General features: G+C 39.7%; 1 protein-coding gene across 2 annotated transcripts in view; it reads left to right on the top strand.

Annotated features, from left to right (window-relative positions):
• phlpp1.L (PH domain and leucine rich repeat protein phosphatase 1 L homeolog) overlaps nucleotides 1–3,053 on the top strand; it is a 79,494-nt gene extending 76,441 nt beyond the window's left edge. For both annotated transcript variants that reach the window (XM_018267730.2, XM_018267729.2), the window contains exon 17: nucleotides 705–3,053. In XM_018267730.2, coding sequence (XP_018123219.1) covers nucleotides 705–1,901 — 1,197 coding nt within the window. In that variant the 3' untranslated portion in view covers nucleotides 1,902–3,053. The remainder of the gene's footprint in view (nucleotides 1–704) is intronic.
• Nucleotides 3,054–19,323: the final 16,270 nt, after the last annotated feature.

The raw sequence follows: 19,323 nt of genomic DNA, 5'->3' as shown, positions 1-19,323 counted from the left end.
CACATGGGGTGGGGGGGGGGGCTGCGGGCCGCCAGTTGGACAGCCCTGAGTTAGCACATTAGGTTTCAAGAACTATATGTTCATAGAAAAAGCATTCTGTTTTTAAGTTCTTTTTGCAGCCCTTCTGCAGTCGACCTATTTATTAATTAGGAACTTTACAGGAGTTTCTATTCTCTAGCCGGCTAGTGCTTGACTGTCCCTGGGATTAACACTCACCAGACTCTGTACATAGATTGTGCCCAGTCCCTGTGTTTTGCTTATGTATACTGGGTATATGTGCCTCCCTCCAGCAGAACTGCCTGTGCAGCCGCCCTCCAAATATGTTTTAGGAGAAAATTTATAACATATACTGTAATTGGCATCATCCAAAACTGTCCGTTTACAGAGGAGGGTGATTTTACCTGCAGCTTGCTGTACAATGCTGAACAAAACTCCCAAAGCAATAGCAAAACTTACTGGGCACAAACTGAAGGGGATCATCTAACAGGCTGGGAAGGAGGAAAGCTCCAGTATAAAGCTGCCCACTATTCCTGTGTACATTCCCAGCAGTTGACATATTGGGGTGTGCAATAAGAAAGCAAACAAGCAAAACAATTATTAGTCCCTCAGTTTGTGCTAATGTTATATCATTATGAATCTGTAAACACTGTCCTTAATTAAGTACATTGTCTGATTTCTGACTTTTTTTTAAATTAATCTTCTAGGATGGAAAAGTTAATGGAGTGACCGACTCAACGCGTATACTGGGTTACACATTTCTTCACCCAAGCGTCACTCCCCGGCCCCATGTGCAGTCTGTTACTCTAACACCACAGGACGAATTCTTCATTCTTGGGAGCAAGGGTTTGTGGGATAGCCTTTCCATGGAGGAAGCAGTTGAAACAGTGAGGAATGTACCAGATGCCCTAGCAGCTTCTAAGAAGTTGTGCAGCCTAGCTCAAAGCTATGGATGCAGTGGTAGTTTGTGTGCGGTGGTGGTGCAGTTAAATGTCACTGAAGACTGTATTTGCTGCTGTGAGCTAAATGGCGGCATGCCACCTCCCAGCCCTGGAATTTTTACCCCATCTGTCAATGTGGTTATCAAGGACCGGGCCCCTGACAGCCTTGGCATGCCATCTTCCAGCAGTGGTTTAGCTTCAGAAATAAGCAGTGAGATATCCACTTCTGAGATGAGTAGTGAAGTTGGGTCAACTGCTTCTGATGAGCCCCCTACAGTTTCTCTTCATGAAAATGGAGCTGGTCCTGTGGTTTGTCCAATTGAGCAGCGTTGCACTCTACACCCAGTCTGTCTTTCAAGTTCCTTTCAGAGACAACTCTCCAGTGCTACGTTCTCTAGTGCCTTCTCTGACAATGGACTGGACAGTGAAGATGAGGAGCCAATCGAAGGAGTCTTTTCTAATGGGAGCCGGGTGGAAGTAGAAGTGGATATCCATTGCTCTCGAACAAAGTCTGGATGCCAGACTGTAACTGCGGTACTTGCTGAGTCTACTGATGAGGGTATTGTCATCAACAGCAATGAGGATGACATTGGAGGTCCTGGCAAGAGACAAGACTTTTCCTCCAATACTCTTGGGCGACAGAAAAGAGGCAATGGTTCAGTTGCACCTTTAGAAAAGAGCCACAACCTTATTGAAATTGCAGCAGATGCCCCTCTTAGAAAGCAAGGAGGCTATTTTGCGGCCCCTACCCAACCTGATCCTGATGATCAATTAATTATTCCTCCTGAACTGGAAGAGGAAGTAAAGGAGATCATGAAACAACATCAGGAGCAGCAGCAACAACATTTGCTGCAGCAACAGCAACAGCTGTTGCAGCAACAACTGCAGAAACAGCAACAACTGCAGCAGCACAGGCAGTACCAAATGGACCAGTTGCCAGACTACTATGATACACCACTATGACCCTTTCATTCTACTTAAATATATACATTTTAAAATAACTGTGAGTTTCCCCTGTTTTTCAATGGAACTGTGAAGAACATATTTTAGGTACTTTTCTGAAGCATTTGCTTTCTTTTAAACCTTCCAGACTTTTGCTTTTTATTTCATTTATCAGCTCACTACTCACCGCCCCCCCCCCATAATGCCCCTTCTTTGTTTTTTTTTAAAGAAACCACCAGCTTTCTTATACAGACGCTTTAACACAAGTTTTAATCACTGTTTTCCGTAACATATCATATGTTTGAGGGGGAAAAATGAAATATTTGAAGAAAATGTTTTGATGAACAAAGTTTAATATATTGCAGAGAAACAAATACATATTTGTAATATTTTTTAAGAAAAAAAAGTTTTCTTTATTTGGGACATTGTGGGTGGAATTGTAAAGTTTCATAATTCTTTGGATGTGAAAAGAAGTGAACTGACAGCTTTTTGGGTAGGGAGGGGTGCTTAGATATTTGTAGATCAATATGAACTAACTCTTAGGAGTTGCTTACTCTTTCCGGTGACTTAAATCACGGAGTTTCACTAATTTTCTCTGAGAGAACAGTTGATTAGGAAATATGTAACACTTTTTTCGAGTGCTGGCAAGGCGGCCTGCTATGGAGAGCGTTGGTGTCTCCTCCAGCACTTTGAGTTAATGTACATAACTTGCACATTGTATAGTGTTCCTTTATGATGTGCCCGTGCTTCTGCAGCTGTCAGATGCTTGTCACTCAAGATCCATGCTGAAAGCAATGTACACAAATGATCTGTGTCATGAAGGAGTTAATATATTTTCTATTCTTGGTAAGGCACAACCAGTAAAATTGGAAGATATAAATATATATATATATATATATATATATATTTTGGTTTTATTTTTTTGTTTTTCACAGTTTAAGTAAGTGGGTATTCTGGATGGGAAGGTTTTTCTTAATCCCAAAAGCAAACGCTTGCAGCCGGACCATGTTTTACCTCATTACGACTGTGTTTTGTATTGCGGCCACCATAATCCAGCATGATTGTACAGAAGTCATTTAGATGATTGAGCCTACCCACAGTTACATCAACGCTGAATGCACAAATGAACATAGCATCATTTTTGGTATAATAAACCTTGAACTTTACAAATAACATTGCATTTTCCATGGCTTTGTTTTGGTCTAGAGAGGCTGTTGCCTCCATAGCTCAGAGCCTCATGAATCATAGCTTGTCACTGAGTTATAACCCGGCATTGTTTGTTTGTCGGTTTCTTTTCATTTTCTATAGGAATAGTGTACCCCCATGTTGCGAAATCTGAGGATATTAGAAGTCACTGAGAAGTTCCATGAAAGCAGAATGCTTTTCAACAGATTGTGGAACTCCTCCATGACTTCTAATAACCTCTTGTTATTGTGCAATAGGAGCTATAGTATTCCCTATAATGCACACCTTGGAAATAGAGCTCAACCTTTGGTAAACTGTGCCTTAATATCTTCTATAAGTGATTAGACAACTGGGAGTTGACCGTTGTTAGTCCATGGTGAACTATTTCCTATCTTTGATGTCCGGCAGCATCTCCTGCAAATTCACTGGTTGAGCATGCAAATCACTTGCTGATTTAAGTGTCTTGTTTCCATTCTGTCTCAGTGTTTGAATGGAGAGGGGGTTGTGTATCGGGTTAGAGTATTCAAATGTAAAAAGAGTTGGGGAGCAACACAAGCATGAAGAAATAACTTGGGGTGCCAAATAAGGACTATGATTGGCTATTTGGTAGCCCCTATGTGGACTGGCAGCCTACAGGAGGCTCTGTTTGGAATTATAATTAGTTTTTATGCAATTAACATCTTGCTTTCAAGCTTGGAATTCAAAAATAAGCACCTGATTTGAGGACACTGAGAGCAACATCCAAGGGGTTGGAGAGCGACATGTTGCTCACGAGCTACTGGTTGGGGATCACTGGGTTAGACTAATGCTATGCTGATAAAGCGCTCCTATGACATTTACCAGGGATGAGTCCTGCTGTTTTATATTATTTTGACATTCAGCTGCTGCCTAGAACAGCCCAAGCACCTGTCTACCAGTGTTTTTAAGTCATTGGGGTGCCTTTAGAGGGATATTGACACACTCCAGGTGTATTTCTGATAAAAGGAACCTGGATATTGTCCTGGTAGCATCACAACTGCTCACTCAGGGGCAGCCAAAGAAGAAGGGACTCCGGACACCAGATGGATAAACCCATAATAAGTAGCAGGGGCAAGGTACAACTTTATTTGTTAACTTGCTGGAATTGGAAACTGGAATTTAATGTAGCACTGAAGGGGGGTCAATTATTGCCATGGTAATTTGGCAAGAAACATGTCACTGCCCAGCTGTGATTTGGGACAAGAATCTAAAGGTGGCCATAGACGTAACAATTACGATCTTTCTTGGAAAAGATCTTTCCAAGAAAGATCATTCATTTCAATACACATGAATCGTCCGATATTCAAGTAGATAAATGGGAAGAAACAATAGAATTCTACCTGTATCTGACGATTCAGCACTAACAATGGCCGATGTTTGGGTCCCTTCAAAGGCACCCAATCAAAATTTTCCGTCCAGCCCGATCGACGAGCCGACCGATTTCCAAGTCTTCTGACGTTATCGGTCGGCTATTTTTCCACGATACACGCAACGAATATCGGACGAAAATTTGTTTCGTACAATATTATCTGTGCATTTATGGCCACCTTAATATTGCTCTTCTGTATATTCACTGGGACATCTCTGGTATTGCAAATGGGAAGCAAAACAGTGATGCCTTTACCATTTGATCAGATTTTCAGTTTATGGTAATAGGTCATTTTTATAATTGTTCTTGCTTATGGCGGCAGCTGACTTTGCCCAGCTTGATAGACAAGGCACCCAGTCGTGATTCTGTTATATACTCCATTTCATGCAACATAAAGCATCATTTTATTTGCTTCTCCTCTACAAGATGATCCAGCTGAAGACACTAATTCTGTTATTTACATTTCCCTATTTAATGGGGAAGAAAAGATTTGTTCTATTAATGGTCAGAAAACAAAAGCAAAGATCTAATTGGTTGCTATGAGCAACATCACCAGTGAGGTTTTCTCCAATGTTTCACACAGCATGATAAATAGGCCCCAAAATATACATAGGGACCTGTTTATTATGCTGTGCAAAAAAGCATTACTGTTTTTGATGTTCAGAGCAACCAATCAGCAATTCGATTTCAACATGACTGGCAAAGCTTCACTCCACTATTCAGACAACATGATAAATTAGATTATAATTAGTGCTGTTACCAGTGTGAAGCTGTAGTGCAACTTGTGTCTTATTCATGCTTGGACTGAGTTTCAAGTGCACAAAGGCCCAAACCGTTTCACAGGGACAAATATAAAGTCATATATGAAGCCAGATTTATGTAGGTGTGCATAGAGTTGTATAGCCACTGAGCTTCATAATAAACCCCTACAATTAACAGCTACAAATATAAGAGGTTATCTTCTTAATGAAGAAGTGTCTCCCCTACTTTTTCAATATGAGCTCAAGGAGTAGGACTTGTACTGTAGCTTGGATTAGAGAAAGCAGCAATGCAAGCCTAAAACCACTTTTGATTTTCAAATTCCTGGTTCTGTCAAATTGGTGAGAGTATATTAAAATGAATTACCAGTCCACTGTTAAACCCTCAGTATAATGAGCCACTCTTTATTTTAAAGAGGTTTTTTTTTCGAATATTGAAGTTTAAAGTTTCACTTTGCACCAACTTTGTAAACTGTTCTAAATTGATACATTTAGTTGATACAATTCTTATCTTTGTCCTTGTTGAACAATACGCTGGAGATGCTGCCGAGAAATGTTTCAAAATTGTAACTGCTCAGAATCTGCACCTGAATGATTGAGCTGCCAGAATGAAACACCAGAGACAGGAAAATTTAACTTTAAACTTCAATTTTGAAAAAAGGTAAAAAATAATCCATGGAAAGCAACTGAAAAAAAAGTCTTTATTTCTGGTGTACTATCTGAAAACAACTTTAGGGTAAGGGCACACAGGCAGATTCAGGCCGATTAGCCCCCCGGCCACAAGTCACCTCTTATTCGGGGCGAAAATCTCCCCAAACTGCCTTCCCGTTTGGGTAGATTGTCCCGAAGAAGAGGCGATTTGTCGCCGGGGTGACTAATTTTCCCCAGAATCTGCCCGTGTGCCCTTATCCTTAGGGCAATGGCACAACAGGCGATTTATTGCTAGAGATAAATCTCTGCTTCTGTGGGCGACTAATCTCGTGAAATCTCCAGTAAAAGCTTTCCCATAGACAATAATGTGAATCGCTGGTGGTAAACCCCATGTGTCGCTTCAGTCTCTCAAAATCGCTTGAAGTTGCTACAGGAGGAAACTTATTCACGTTATGAATCGGTGAGAAAGTTTTTACAGGGGATTAGTCGCTCACTGAAGCAGCAATTTATCACTGCCACTTAATCTCCTGGTGTGCCATTGCCCTTAGGATGCAGGATAGCACGTGGAGGGGTCTGTTTATACAGAGCTCACTATCGCCATATAAACGACCCTGTTTACAGACAAAGCAATGGGTATGTTTAGGGAAAAACAAAATGATTTTCCATTAGTGCGTTTATTCAAATATTGTATTTTTCCACTTCTGTACGTTTGTATTTGTTTTAAGTCTTAACATACATTTTATTTCCTTGATATTAATGGAGCCCTTGCCTGCATCCTTGCAGTTATTGTCTTCAATAAAAAAAGCTGTATTTTCTCCTTAGAACAGTAGGGGGAGCTGTGTCTCTTATGTAGATTCCTACTTGGAATAAATAATTTGTTTTTGCAGCTGCAGTCAGACAGTGAATGTCCCAAGCCATGGGCACAATACAGTTGTACAGCCTAGCCGTGCGTAAGAATGGCCAAACGAAACTAACCCTTAATATGGAGCCCGTGTGTGGATGGCAATGAGATCATTTGGATTTGCGGCGTTGGACAATAAACTCTCTAGTTTGATCACATCATAGTTACTATAAACAGGAGGGGCTGCTTCATGCTTGTGAGAAGATAATGAAAGCATGATAAAAGGAAATGCACTATTTATGTTACAGTGCAGTTAATGCCTACAGCTTGTAAAGCGCCAGAAAGCAAAACAGCAGTGCAGAAAGAGCGAATCATCTCAATGAACCTAAACACTGACTGTATATCTACTATAGTTCTAGCAGAATACATATTGCAGGGCCCCCAAATCCGCATCCTGTAAGAACATTGTGTCCCCATAAATATAAACTGACTGGTGAGGTCTGCAGGCTGCTATTGAACCACAACACACAGCATTTTTAGCAGGAAGGGTAGATTTATCAAAGGTTGAGTTTTAGAGGTTTTTTGTTATACCTTGAAATAATCACAACTTAATTTATGGAAAAAAACTCGCTAATACATCATACTAAAAGTTAACATAAAGGTGAACAACCCTGTTAAGATTTCAGCATCTGCCTTTCATTGCACATGCATGGCAGGTTTCAGCACAAAAACATACCTTTTCACTTCGAAATCCAAACTGTGAATTCACTGAAAGGCAAAGCAGTGTGTCATTGCATTCTCAAGATGGGGCAGAGTTTTTATACTGGTGGTGAAAACACGACATGGGACACTATAAGTTTGAGGAAATGGTCTCAACCTTTTGTTTGGTGTCTTTAATACAATGTCCCACCAAAGAGTGCCCTTATAGCATTATATTACTGTGGCTGCAGGAGGGCCCCAAATGATTTAGTAGCCAAGTAGTGGAAAGATTATGGACTCCTATATTCTGTATACTCCTAACTATTTCATCTTCTATTATGTGCTTGGGGTGTGATTTTCCCTTCCAGTAATAAATTGAATCTACATCATGAGTTGATACTTCAATACTGCAATAAAAGTTATTTGGGAGTGAGTTTCTCTAATCAGCCCCAAATCAAATACTTGCCCACTTTCCAGGGTCCATATAACAACTTATAGACCCCCTATAGAAAGCTGTCCTACCGTTTCCAGGACTGCTCTACTAAATTGGTGCAGGATGAAATATGGCAGTGGCTCCCGGCACAAGAGGGTCAGCAAAATTTGCCAGTTATGCTATGTATGAAGATAAAAAAAGAAAGGGCAAATTGCACGTAATGGACCAGAAGAAGGGGAAACCGAGTAGAATGATCAAGGTGCAACCTCTGTCACTTCCTACATGTGCTCACACAGCAGTCAATACAAAGGATTAATCAATTTGTCAGTCAAAAAACACTAGTCAATTATAATTGACAATAAATATTTTGTACTGTCTCCTTATGCCCCAATCCACACTGTGATGTGTTGTAATATCTTGTGCTACATTGCTGTATCCCATTGCTTTCTGTGATTTCTTTCACCATTGGCTTCACTATATGTCTTCATCGGTTTAATTATATCTGTCCCTGCAGCATTTTGTATAAGATCAAACTGGCCCACTACATATAATAAGTTGGGAAGAACAGCTGTAGACGATCCTGCAGAATCCTGGGAGTCCTCCGTTACACAGAAGCCAGAAAAAAAACAGAGATTTCACGAATATGCAATAAGTAGACTTGGAAGCCATGGCTCTTCTACTGAATGGCCAAGGAGCTGGGGATACAAGGTTCCGTGTCTGTAATGAGAACGCAGATAAGCAAACGTTGGAAAAACTGCACCTTAGACTTACTAATGGCATCATTATGGTGGAGCAGCATGGTCAAATTGGGCCAAAGTGCCCCATGAGAACTGGACATGTTTTCCTGTACCCTCCCTAAGGCACAGCAGCAAATTTTAGTTATGATCCATGCAATTGAAGCCATATCCAGCACCTCTTTTTGGGTTGGCCCACTCCCTGGTGTCTTAAGACCTGCACATGCTCCGTGTGCTCTGTCGTGCCCCTTGCACCGAGGTATGCAGGTTTATATGTAGGTCACTGGGAGGAGGAGGTCATCTGGATTGACTTGATATACTGCCCCTATATTAAATTTTGGGGGCATTATATTGATCACCTCCTGGTGTTATGGTATGGCACACAGGATGATATGTTATGGAAACCAGGCTAGGTTCTTTGCTTTGCTACTCTACAAATCCTACCCACTCAGAAGCCATGTTCCAATATCTTGCACTGATGAGATCTAACAGGATGGAAACAGGTTGTCTGTAAGTTTGTATATATGGCTCTGAACCATTAAGCTGTATCTGTGCTATAAACCAGCAGTTCTGGATATATGTCTCCCCCCGTAATACCTTATGTGAGAGTTAAACTATCTTTTTGGTATTAATGCAGTGCTACAGTCATATGAAAATGTATAAAAAAACCCCTCTCAGCCTGCATAATAATAATTTTCTCCACTTTCAACAAAAAAAGATAACAGTGGTATGTCTTTCATAGGGGGGGGTGTTTTCTGAACAATGATTTTTAGTGAAGCAGTATTCAGTTGTATGAAATTAAATCAAATGTGAAAAGCTGGCTGTGCAAAAATGTGGGTACCCTTGCAATTTTGCTAATTTGAATGCATGTAACTGCTCAATCATGAGAAAAGGTATTCAAGGTGGCCAGTTGCAATTTTGCTTCTGTTTGACTCTCCTCTGAAGTGTGACATCATGCGGTTTAACTGTAAGGAATGTAATCAGGAAATGAAAGGCCACAGGTACAGTTGCTGTAAAACCCAGTTCTGGCAAGCCAAGAAAAATACAGGAGCGGCATATGCGGGGGATTGTGAGAATGGTTACAAACAACCTCCAAAGACCTGCAAGAACATTTTGCTGCAGATGGTGTATCTGTACATCGTTCTACAATTCAACGCAATTTGCACAAAGAACATCAGTATGGCAGGGCGATGAGAAAAAAAGCCCTTTCTGCACTCACGCCACAAACAGTCGCTTGTTGTATGCAAAAGCTCATTTAGACAAGCCACAGTCATTCTGGAACAAAGTCCTTTGGACTGATGAGATTTAGTTATTTGGTTATAACAAAATGCGATTTGCATGGCAGAAGAAGGTCAATTCCAAAAAAAAAAAAAAACACCTGCTACCTACTGTCAAATTTGGTGGAGGTTCCATCATGCTGTGGGGCTGTGTGACTAGTTCAGGGACTGGGGCCCTTCTTAAAGTCGAGGGTTGAATGAATTCAGCCCAATATCAACAAATTCCTCAGGGTAATGTTCAAGAATCAGTCACAAAGTTGAAGTTACGCAGGGGTTTGATATTCCAACAAGACAATGACCCTAAACACACTTCGAAATCTACAAAGGCATTTATGTAGTGGGAGAAGTACAATATTCTGGAATGGCTGTCACAGTCCCCCGACTTGAATATCATGGAAAATCTATGGGATGATATGAAGCAGTCTGTCCATGCTCAGCAGCCATCAAATTAAACTGAACTGGAGAGATTTTGAATGGACGAATGGTCAAAAATACCACCACCCAGAATCCAGACACTCATCAAAGGCTATAGGAGGCGTCTAGAGGCTGTTACATTTGCAAAAGGAGGTTCAACTACTGTAAGTATTGATGTAATATCTCTGTTGGGGTGCCCAAATTTATACACCTGTCTAATTTTGTTACGATGCATATTTTCTCTTAATCCAATGTCACTGTTGAAATACTACTGTTTCCATAAGTCACGTTATATATTTTTGTGAAGATTCTCATTCATCCAGGTCATGGTATATGTAGAAAGAAGTCAAATCAACTGGACTTGCTGTGTTTTTTACAAGAAACCTACCCACACAGAGCAGTACCTGCTGTTTGACTCCTACCATCCACTAAATCACAAACTGGGGGTCATCAAAACTCTGTATCACAGATAGGGATGTAGCGAACGTCGGAAAAAATGTTCGCCAACATGTTCGCGAACGTCCGGACAAAAATGCGAACGGTTCGCGAACGTTGCGAACCCCATAGACTTCAATGGGAAGGCGAATTTTAAAAGCTAGAAAAGACATTTCTGGCCAGAAAAATTATTTTAAAGTTGTTTAAAGGGTGCAACGACCTGGACAGTGGCATGCCAGAGGGGGATCAAGGGCAAAAATGTTTCTGAAAAATACATTGTTGACACAGCGCTGCGTTTTGTGCTGTAAAGGGCAAAAATCACACTACGTCACTCAGGTGGTGTTTCTGGACACGGAATGTGAAAAAGCTCACACAGCTAGGTGGCACTTGGTTAAAGACTGGGCAAACAATGCCTGCAAGGTCAACGTATACAGTAGTGGATACGGAATATATTATTGCTGCTTGAAAAACGTCACTCAGGTGGTGTTTACGGACACGGAATTATTATTGTTATTATTTAGACAGAATGTGAACAAGCTCACACAGCTAGGTGGCATTACTAGCCAGCAAAGCTACCTAACCTAAAATGTCCCTCAAATCCCTGCAGACTTCTGTCCCTACAATACAGAGCAGTATCAAGTAGATTACTAGCCAGCAAAGTTACTATCAACTGTCCCTCAAATCACTAACAGCTCTCTCCCTACACTAGCTCTTCCAAGCACACACAGGCAGAATGAAAAAACGCTGCAGGGCTTCAGTTTATATATGGAAGGGGAGTGGTCCAGGGGGTGTGGGGGTGGTCCAGGAGGGAGAGCTTCCTGATTGGCTGCCATGTATCTGCTGGTCTGGGGGAGAAATGGCAAAAAAAAGCGCCAGCTAAGGCGAACCCAAATTGGCGAACGTTGCGCAACGTTCGCGAACATTCGGCGGACGCGAACGGTCGATGTTCGCGCGAATTAGTTCGCGGGCGAACAGTCCGCGACATCCCTAATCACAGAGCAGACAAAATCCCCACCAGCACAGAGGCTATATTGAAAGAGTTGAAACATCTCAGAGGGGCCCTGAAGACGTGTGAGTATCCAGATTGGGCTTTTGTGAAAACCATTAGAAAAAGATGCAATAACACCAAGAACTTGGTCCTCCCATATGTAGCTGGGGTGTCCTTAAAAAAGGATTTTTAATAAACACCACATCCCTATCTGCTTTAAACCCAGCAATGCACTGATGCAACAACTAGTTCACCCAAAATACCCAACCCCAAAGCACAAGAAGAGTAACATTGTGTATGCAATGCAGTGCGGAGTGCTCTGATTTGTATGTGGGGGAAACCAAATAACAGTTACATCAGCATAAGGCGCAGCACAGAAGATCCAGAGAATATATACTGAAGAAAGATCCTATGTACAAGTTATTCTGAATTGAGAAAGCCAGTTGGATGACTGGTGGAACTTCTTCAAGGAAAAAAACACCAAGTCCAGTTGATTTCACTTATTTCTACAGACATGTTATATATTAAAAGGAAGTTGCTACTATGAAAGCTCAGCCAATGATTAACAAAACTCCAAAGAATTAAGAGGTTTTTGGCTCTTTTAGCCCATCTCACCCTAACCAGGCTAGGTTCTTTAATGGATCTATGAATGCTAGTGCAAGATTACATTCTTAGATTTATGTATTAAAGTCACTGAGGGTAAATTAGTTCCATTAACTTTTTTTTTTTTTTAAAACAGGTTAACACATTTGTATACAGATTACACGAGTGATCATAGACAGAGATGGCTAGACAATGTTCCCCTGGGTCCGTTTTTATGGGTTTGAAGAAATTGTGATTATGAAAGGCAGTCAGCAATGATTCAACCGAGGCTCTTGGAAAAGGGGTAAGATTCTGGTGAGGTATGGAATGCACAGAAAAGGGCAGGGACGAGATACAAATATTGCTAGAGTTAATAAAGAAAAACATAAATGATGAAAATAAATAGGTACCATTGATTTTAGAGCATAATGCACATAGAAAACAGATTATTAAAACTAGCGATGCACCGAATCCACTTTTTTGGATTCAGCCGAACCTCCGAATCTTTCACGAAAGATTCGGCCGAATACCGAAAATGCAAATTAGGGGTGGGACGGAGAAAACATTTTTTACTTCCTTGTTTTCTGACAATAAGTCATGCAATTTCCCTCCCTGCCCCTAATTTGCATATGCAAATTAGGATTCGGTTTGGCCGGGCAGAAGGATTCGTCTGAATCCTGCTGAAAAAGGCCGAATCCTGGATTCGGTGCATCCCTAATTAAAACAATAAAGAAACATTGGGATTTATTACTGGAGGATATGGAAATGGTCCTGTTTATCCTAGAGACTCCAAAAATAGTTTTCAGCAGGGCACAAAATATGAAGGAGATATTGGCCCCTATAAAATGAAAAGCTGAAAATCATAATGATAAATTGGTGGCAGGTCTGGACTGGGACTCAAAATAGGCGCTGATATTTCACGTACACAGAGGCCCAACACGTCCCTCACCAGTTCACTAAATAGTGACTGTCCATGGCATCTTACAGCAGCCCCTTTGGCATTTGTCAGAACTCGCAGATTGTCAGTCCGGGCCTGATTGGTGGGTTCTTTTTTTTTTTTTTTTTTCTTTCAAAAACCATGTGGAATGTATATTGTAAGTGTACATGATGTGTTAATTGTAAATTTGTTTGGCAAACTAAATAGAACAGTATAGAGGGCCAGATATTAAAACTATTCAGTCATTTTTTAACTGTCAGTCTAAACATGTTATATGATAGAATGTAAATTAAGGTATATAGTGAAAACAGATCGAGCCCTCACTGTGAGGGCAGGAGAAAATATTAAGAAAACTGCATGTAAGATTGAGATTATAAGATTCCTTATTTATATATGCATTATGCTCAACAACATAGAAGCAGTTTTGTGGGGAGTAGGATGGTTGTTTTAGCAGGAATAGATCCCAGCTGGAAGAAAAGGGGGGAGGTATGGTTAATATATTGTTAAAAATGGAACAAAAATATATTTTTGCATTCCATAATGTGAAGCCGCATGGCTTGATTGAGTCTTAAAACTATAGGCCGGTTAGTCTGAAGCTTTTTCCAAGGGGTATTGAGGGATAAGATACTTTACTACATTGCAAATCATAATACTATTAATTTGTGCCAGCATGGTTTTATGCATAACGAATCTCGCCAAACAAATTGCCTTTTATGAGAAGGTGAGCAAGGGCCTAGATTCTGCAATGGCGGTGGATGTGATGTACTTAGATTTTGCTAAAGTATTTGATACAGTGCCACACAGACGGTTACTAGTTAAATTAAGTAATGTTGGCCTGGAACATAGTATTTGTACCTGGAGAACTGGCTAAAAGGTAGACTACAAAGAGTGGTGGTAAACGGAACATTGGACACACATAATATCCAAGGCTATAGCGATACTAAAATCTACAATTATTTTAGATATTGGTAAATATAATTTCAGTGGGTGTGTGTAGGTATGTGCGCTGGGTTTCATTTGGAGGGATTGAACTTGATGGAATTTTGTCCTTTTTTGACCCAGCTTAACTATGTAACTATGTAATACAGAATTAGTACCTTGTCTAAAGTAGAATCAATATTTATTTATCTTTTCTGTTTATTAGATTACTTTCACTTTAACAAAATTGTTGGTTTCCCATAATGAACCAATAAGCGAATAGTAAGAAGTTTCTTATAATTTGAATAATAACGGTTTGCCTGATGGAGTGTTTGAAGCAAAACGCGTAGCAAGTCGAGACATCATTATTATAAAAGTAATCGGTTCCATTTCAAGTAGAACATATAGAGCTGCCAAGTGGAACACACGCTCAGAGGTGGAAGGCAGCGCCATCTTCAAGCCCATACTGAGTTGCAGTGGTTGTGAGTGCCATGGACTGTAACAACATCGGCACATTGGGAGTGGCACGAATCTGACACGGAGGAGATCGGAAACGAAATAGGGTTGAAGTGAGAAAGTGCTAATCTCACTGCTGGGTGAGATCTTTCCTTTCTGGCACTTATATCTAGGTGGGAGGATGCCCCTAGAAAAACTTAGTGGAGAGCTGGTTGTTGTGGAAAGTCTTTAAGTATTGAACAATTGCATTTAATAATCACCATTTTTGTGACTTGATGAAACATCCAAACTCTATTATTAAAGTGCCACTAAAGAGACTTCTAAGCAGGGCTATGGAGTGGGTACATAAATCCTTAGGCTCCGACTCTTCAGTTTTGGAACAGCAAGACCAAAAATTTAAAGTATAGTTAAAATAAAATGCACTGTTGCTCTGCACAGGTAAAGCCCACAGCACAGCAGCTTGTTTATATAAACTATAGTAGTCTTTCTGAAGCAAAAAGTATATTATATATAATAGTGCATGCTAACAGTATATTATATGCTAATTACTTTTGAACACAAATGTTTTGGTCTTACTTTTCCTTTAATATAATCATTTTCCATGTTGATTGAAAGAAGTTAAGTACACAGTATACAAGGCATTTTACCACTGCCAAAGCTCAAAAATATAAACCACATCCTCTGGTAATTCTGAACCACAATCAAAGTTAAACTACATAAACCAAAAACAATTGGGAAACCTAAAACATTGTATATATTAATTGAATGTGGCATATAGCTGTAGAATAGCTGTTAAATACAATCCAAAGTATTGTTCTTAGAATCAGAATTGCTTCTGCCATTTCTTCCTTCATAGAAGCTCTTAAATCTGATTTGATTATTTTCAATGCTTGTATTTAAAGTTATTAGGAGAAATGACTTCAGACTCCACGCCACAGCTCTGCTTCTAAGTGTCAAAAGTTACACCTTGGAGGTTTTTGAACTTGAACACTCTGCAATACAATCTGAATGGGCTCATTTTATTTGGATTGCTGGATTTTTTTTATAATTTTATTTATAGAAATTTTTATTACAAACAAAAGAAAATGTCATATTAAGGCGTAAGTCTCAGAGACAGTATATCATAAAAAGAGAGCTCCACTAACAAGTAGTACTGGAGTTGAAAACAAAATAAATAAAATCCAAATAAAACAATTAAACAAAAAAACAACAAAAGAAAAACAATAGTGTAATATTGCAAAGACACATAGATCACAGTCTTATTATGGACATTTCAGCTGTCATGGTTTATTGGAAAGAAAATTCTCTAATAGTAACCAAATGGCAACATGAAGGTCAAGTTTAAGTCAAGTCAAGGTCAACATTAAGGAGGCAAAACTGCAAATTGCCTCTTCTTCGGGCGACTAATCTCCCCTATTCTAGCCAGTGGGAAGGCATTTAGGGGAGATATATGCCGTTTCCTTGACTCCAACATTGGGGGAGAGTTTCCTGATTTTTTTCCAGACCAATTTTTTGCACAGGTTTCTGGCGAAATGGGAGAACCCAGATCAACCTCCCCATGCTGCCATGTAATTATGGGAAGTAGCTGGATCTATTTCAGTCAATTGAGAATAAATTAGTGAAATTATATTCTTAGTTCCATGTGAGTTACGGCAACAATGTTCATATAATGAGCCTTCTAATTTTGCTTGGTGGGAAGACTGAAAGTCGTAAAAGTGAGACAGCTGATTGTAGCAAAATATCTTGGTATAAGGGATGGCATGAGAGTGACGAAGTTGGGGAAATGATTTCAGACCTTGGAGTGACTTTAGTCATATAAAATGCAAAATTTGTTATCAGACCACCATTGGAAGGCTGAATGAGTTAACCCTGGAGGGAAATCAGGGTTCCTGCTTTTCAGCTCTATAACTCTGAGTTAGTCAGCGACTTGAATGGGGGACACATGGTACATTTCTGTTCAGTGAGTTTGTAATTGATCCTCAGCATTCAGCTCAGATTCAAAAGCAACAGATATGACCCATGTGGCCCCCCCTCAAGTCACTGATTGGTTACTGCTTGGTAACCAGGGTAACCACTCAATGGAAGCCAAGACAGCTGCAAAGCAGGAAATAGTGTTCTTGCTATTATGTTAGACATGCAGTCACTCCAGCCTTTATACATTACATTTTTGGCTAACTAACTACAGTGGTGTGAAAAACTATTTGCCCCCTTCCTGATTTCTTATTCTTTTGCATGTTTGTCACACAAAATGTTTCTGATCATCAAACACATTTAACTATTAGTCAAAGATAACACAAGTAAACACAAAATGCAGTTTTTAAATGAGGGTTTTTATTATTTAGGGAGAAAAGAAATCCAAACCTGTGTGAAAAAGTAATTGCCCCCTGAACCTAATAACTGGTTGGGCCACCCTTAGCAGCAATAACTGCAATCAAGCGTTTGCGATAACTTGCAACGAGTCTTTTACAGCGCTCTGGAGGAATTTTGGCTCACTCATCTTTGCAGAATTGTTGTAATTCAGCTTTGAGGGTTTTCTAGCATGAACCGCCTTTTTAAGGTCATGCCACAACATCTCAATAGGATTCAGGTCAGGACTTTGACTAGGCCACTCCAAAGTCTTCATTATGTTTTTCTTCAGCCATTCAGAGGTGGATTTGCTGGTGTGTTTTGGGTCATTGTCCTGCTGCAGCACCCAAGATCGCTTCAGCTTGAGTTGACGAACAGATGGCCGGACATTCTCCTTCAGGATTTTTTGGTAGACAGTAGAATTCATGGTTCCATCTATCACAGCAAGTCTTCCAGGTCCTGAAGCAGCAAAACAACCCCAGACCATCACACTACCACCACCATATTTTACTGTTGGTATGATGTTCTTTTTCTGAAATGCTGTGTTACTTTTACGCCAGATGTAAAGGGACGCGCACCTCGTCGGTCCACAAGGTATTTTCCCAAAAGTCTTGGCAATCATTGAGATGTTTTTTAGCAAAATTGAGACGAGCCTTAATGTTCTTTTTGCTTAAAAGTGGTTTGCGCCTTGGAAATCTGCCATGCAGGCCGTTTTTGCCCAGTCTCTTTCTTATGGTGGAGTCGTGAACACTGACCTTAATTGAGGCAAGTGAGGCCTGCAGTTCTTTAGATGTTGTCCTGGGGTCTTTTGTGGCCTCTCGGATGAGTTGTCTCTGCGCTCTTGGGGTAATTTTGGTCGGCCGGCCACTCCTGGGAAGGTTCACCACTGTTCCATGTTTTTGCCATTTGTGGATAATGGCTCTCACTGTGGTTCGCTGGAGTCCCAAAGCTTTAGAAATGGCTTTATAACCTTTGAAATTGAACTCAGGTGTGATAAACCCACAGTTAAGTTATTTTTTAACAAGGGGGGCAATCACTTTTTCACACAGGCCCATGTAGATTTGGAGTTTTTTTTCTCCCTTAATAACGTAAACCTTCATTAAAAAACTGCATTTTGTGTTCAATTATGTTATCTTTGACTAATAGTTAACGGTTTTTGATGAGCAGAAACATTTAAGTGTGACAAACATGCAAAAGAATAAGAAATCAGGAAGGGGGCAAATAGTTTTTCACACCACTGTATATTAGAAATATTTCTTATTTTGCACAGCCTATATATTTACCCAGTTTTTATTTTTATACTGAACAATTCCTTTAATAACTGAATTTGTAATCTTATGTTTCTGAACAGCTTCAGTACTAGCCCATAAAAGGGAGGAAACCTTCAGTGGATGAATGCATGCATTTTCAAAATCTACCCATTTAGAATGGCCTGTTGGCAAGTGCCATTGTATTGATTGTACGAGTTGTGCAGCCTTGAAATAATACATAAGATGTGGGATGACTTGTTTCTTATTTAGCAGAAACTGAGTTAAAGGACTTGGTGTGAATGAATTGCTAGTGTTAATGGTGGAACTCTCTTTTTAAAGAGGACCTGTAAGAAATAATTTAAATCCTTTTATATGTTAGTTGAGCAATGCCACATAATTTTAAATTGATTAGATTTAGAAAGTTTCTTACTTCAATAGGATGCTTATATTACATTTCCACGGTAGTAATTAGAGGTTTTCATACTTTTTATAGTGCATTGTTCGTTCATGCTTGTTATATTTGGATCTTTTAATAAATTACATGGCATTCCTGGTTTTAGAAAAAGTGAAACCACTAAAATTAGAATGTTGGCAAGAAGCCTTATTAACCAAAACTAAAGAAAATAATTCCATAGACTCTTTTAAACTGATTTGGTCTCCTTATTTTGAAGCTTGTACCTCCAACACAGGTGAACAAATAGGACGATTTCTCCAGTTGTAAGATGCAATTTCTGACATTCCAGTCGACGAATGGTCATTTCTCTTTCTTTCTTTCTTTCTTTCTTTCAGTATGTACACATCCACTGGTTTAGTTTAGTTAATTTTATTTAATTTTAATTCATTGTTGTCAGTCTCTTTAAATGATATGTAGTCTTTAATAATACTATGTCATTGTATCGATTTCAGCATTTCTGTCTTCATCTGCAAAATATTTGTTGCTATACTGTTATCGCTTGTTTAACATGAAAATCTAATAAAATATTTTCAAAATAAATAAATAAAATTAGAATGTTGACAAATGGGCCACTTTGTCCAATTTAAACAATGACCCATTACAGCCTGCTTAAATCTTCTTTGTTTTAACTGTAGATTTATGCTCCCTAATATGTTCAGAGTCAGATTATGTGCTTTGCCTGACATGTGGCTCCCCAC

Source organism: Xenopus laevis, chromosome 6L (assembly GCF_017654675.1).
Source record: "Xenopus laevis strain J_2021 chromosome 6L, Xenopus_laevis_v10.1, whole genome shotgun sequence".
Taxonomy (NCBI): domain Eukaryota; kingdom Metazoa; phylum Chordata; class Amphibia; order Anura; family Pipidae; genus Xenopus; species Xenopus laevis.
Note: the sequence above shows the minus strand (reverse complement) of the source record. Positions and strands in the feature narration are given on the sequence as shown.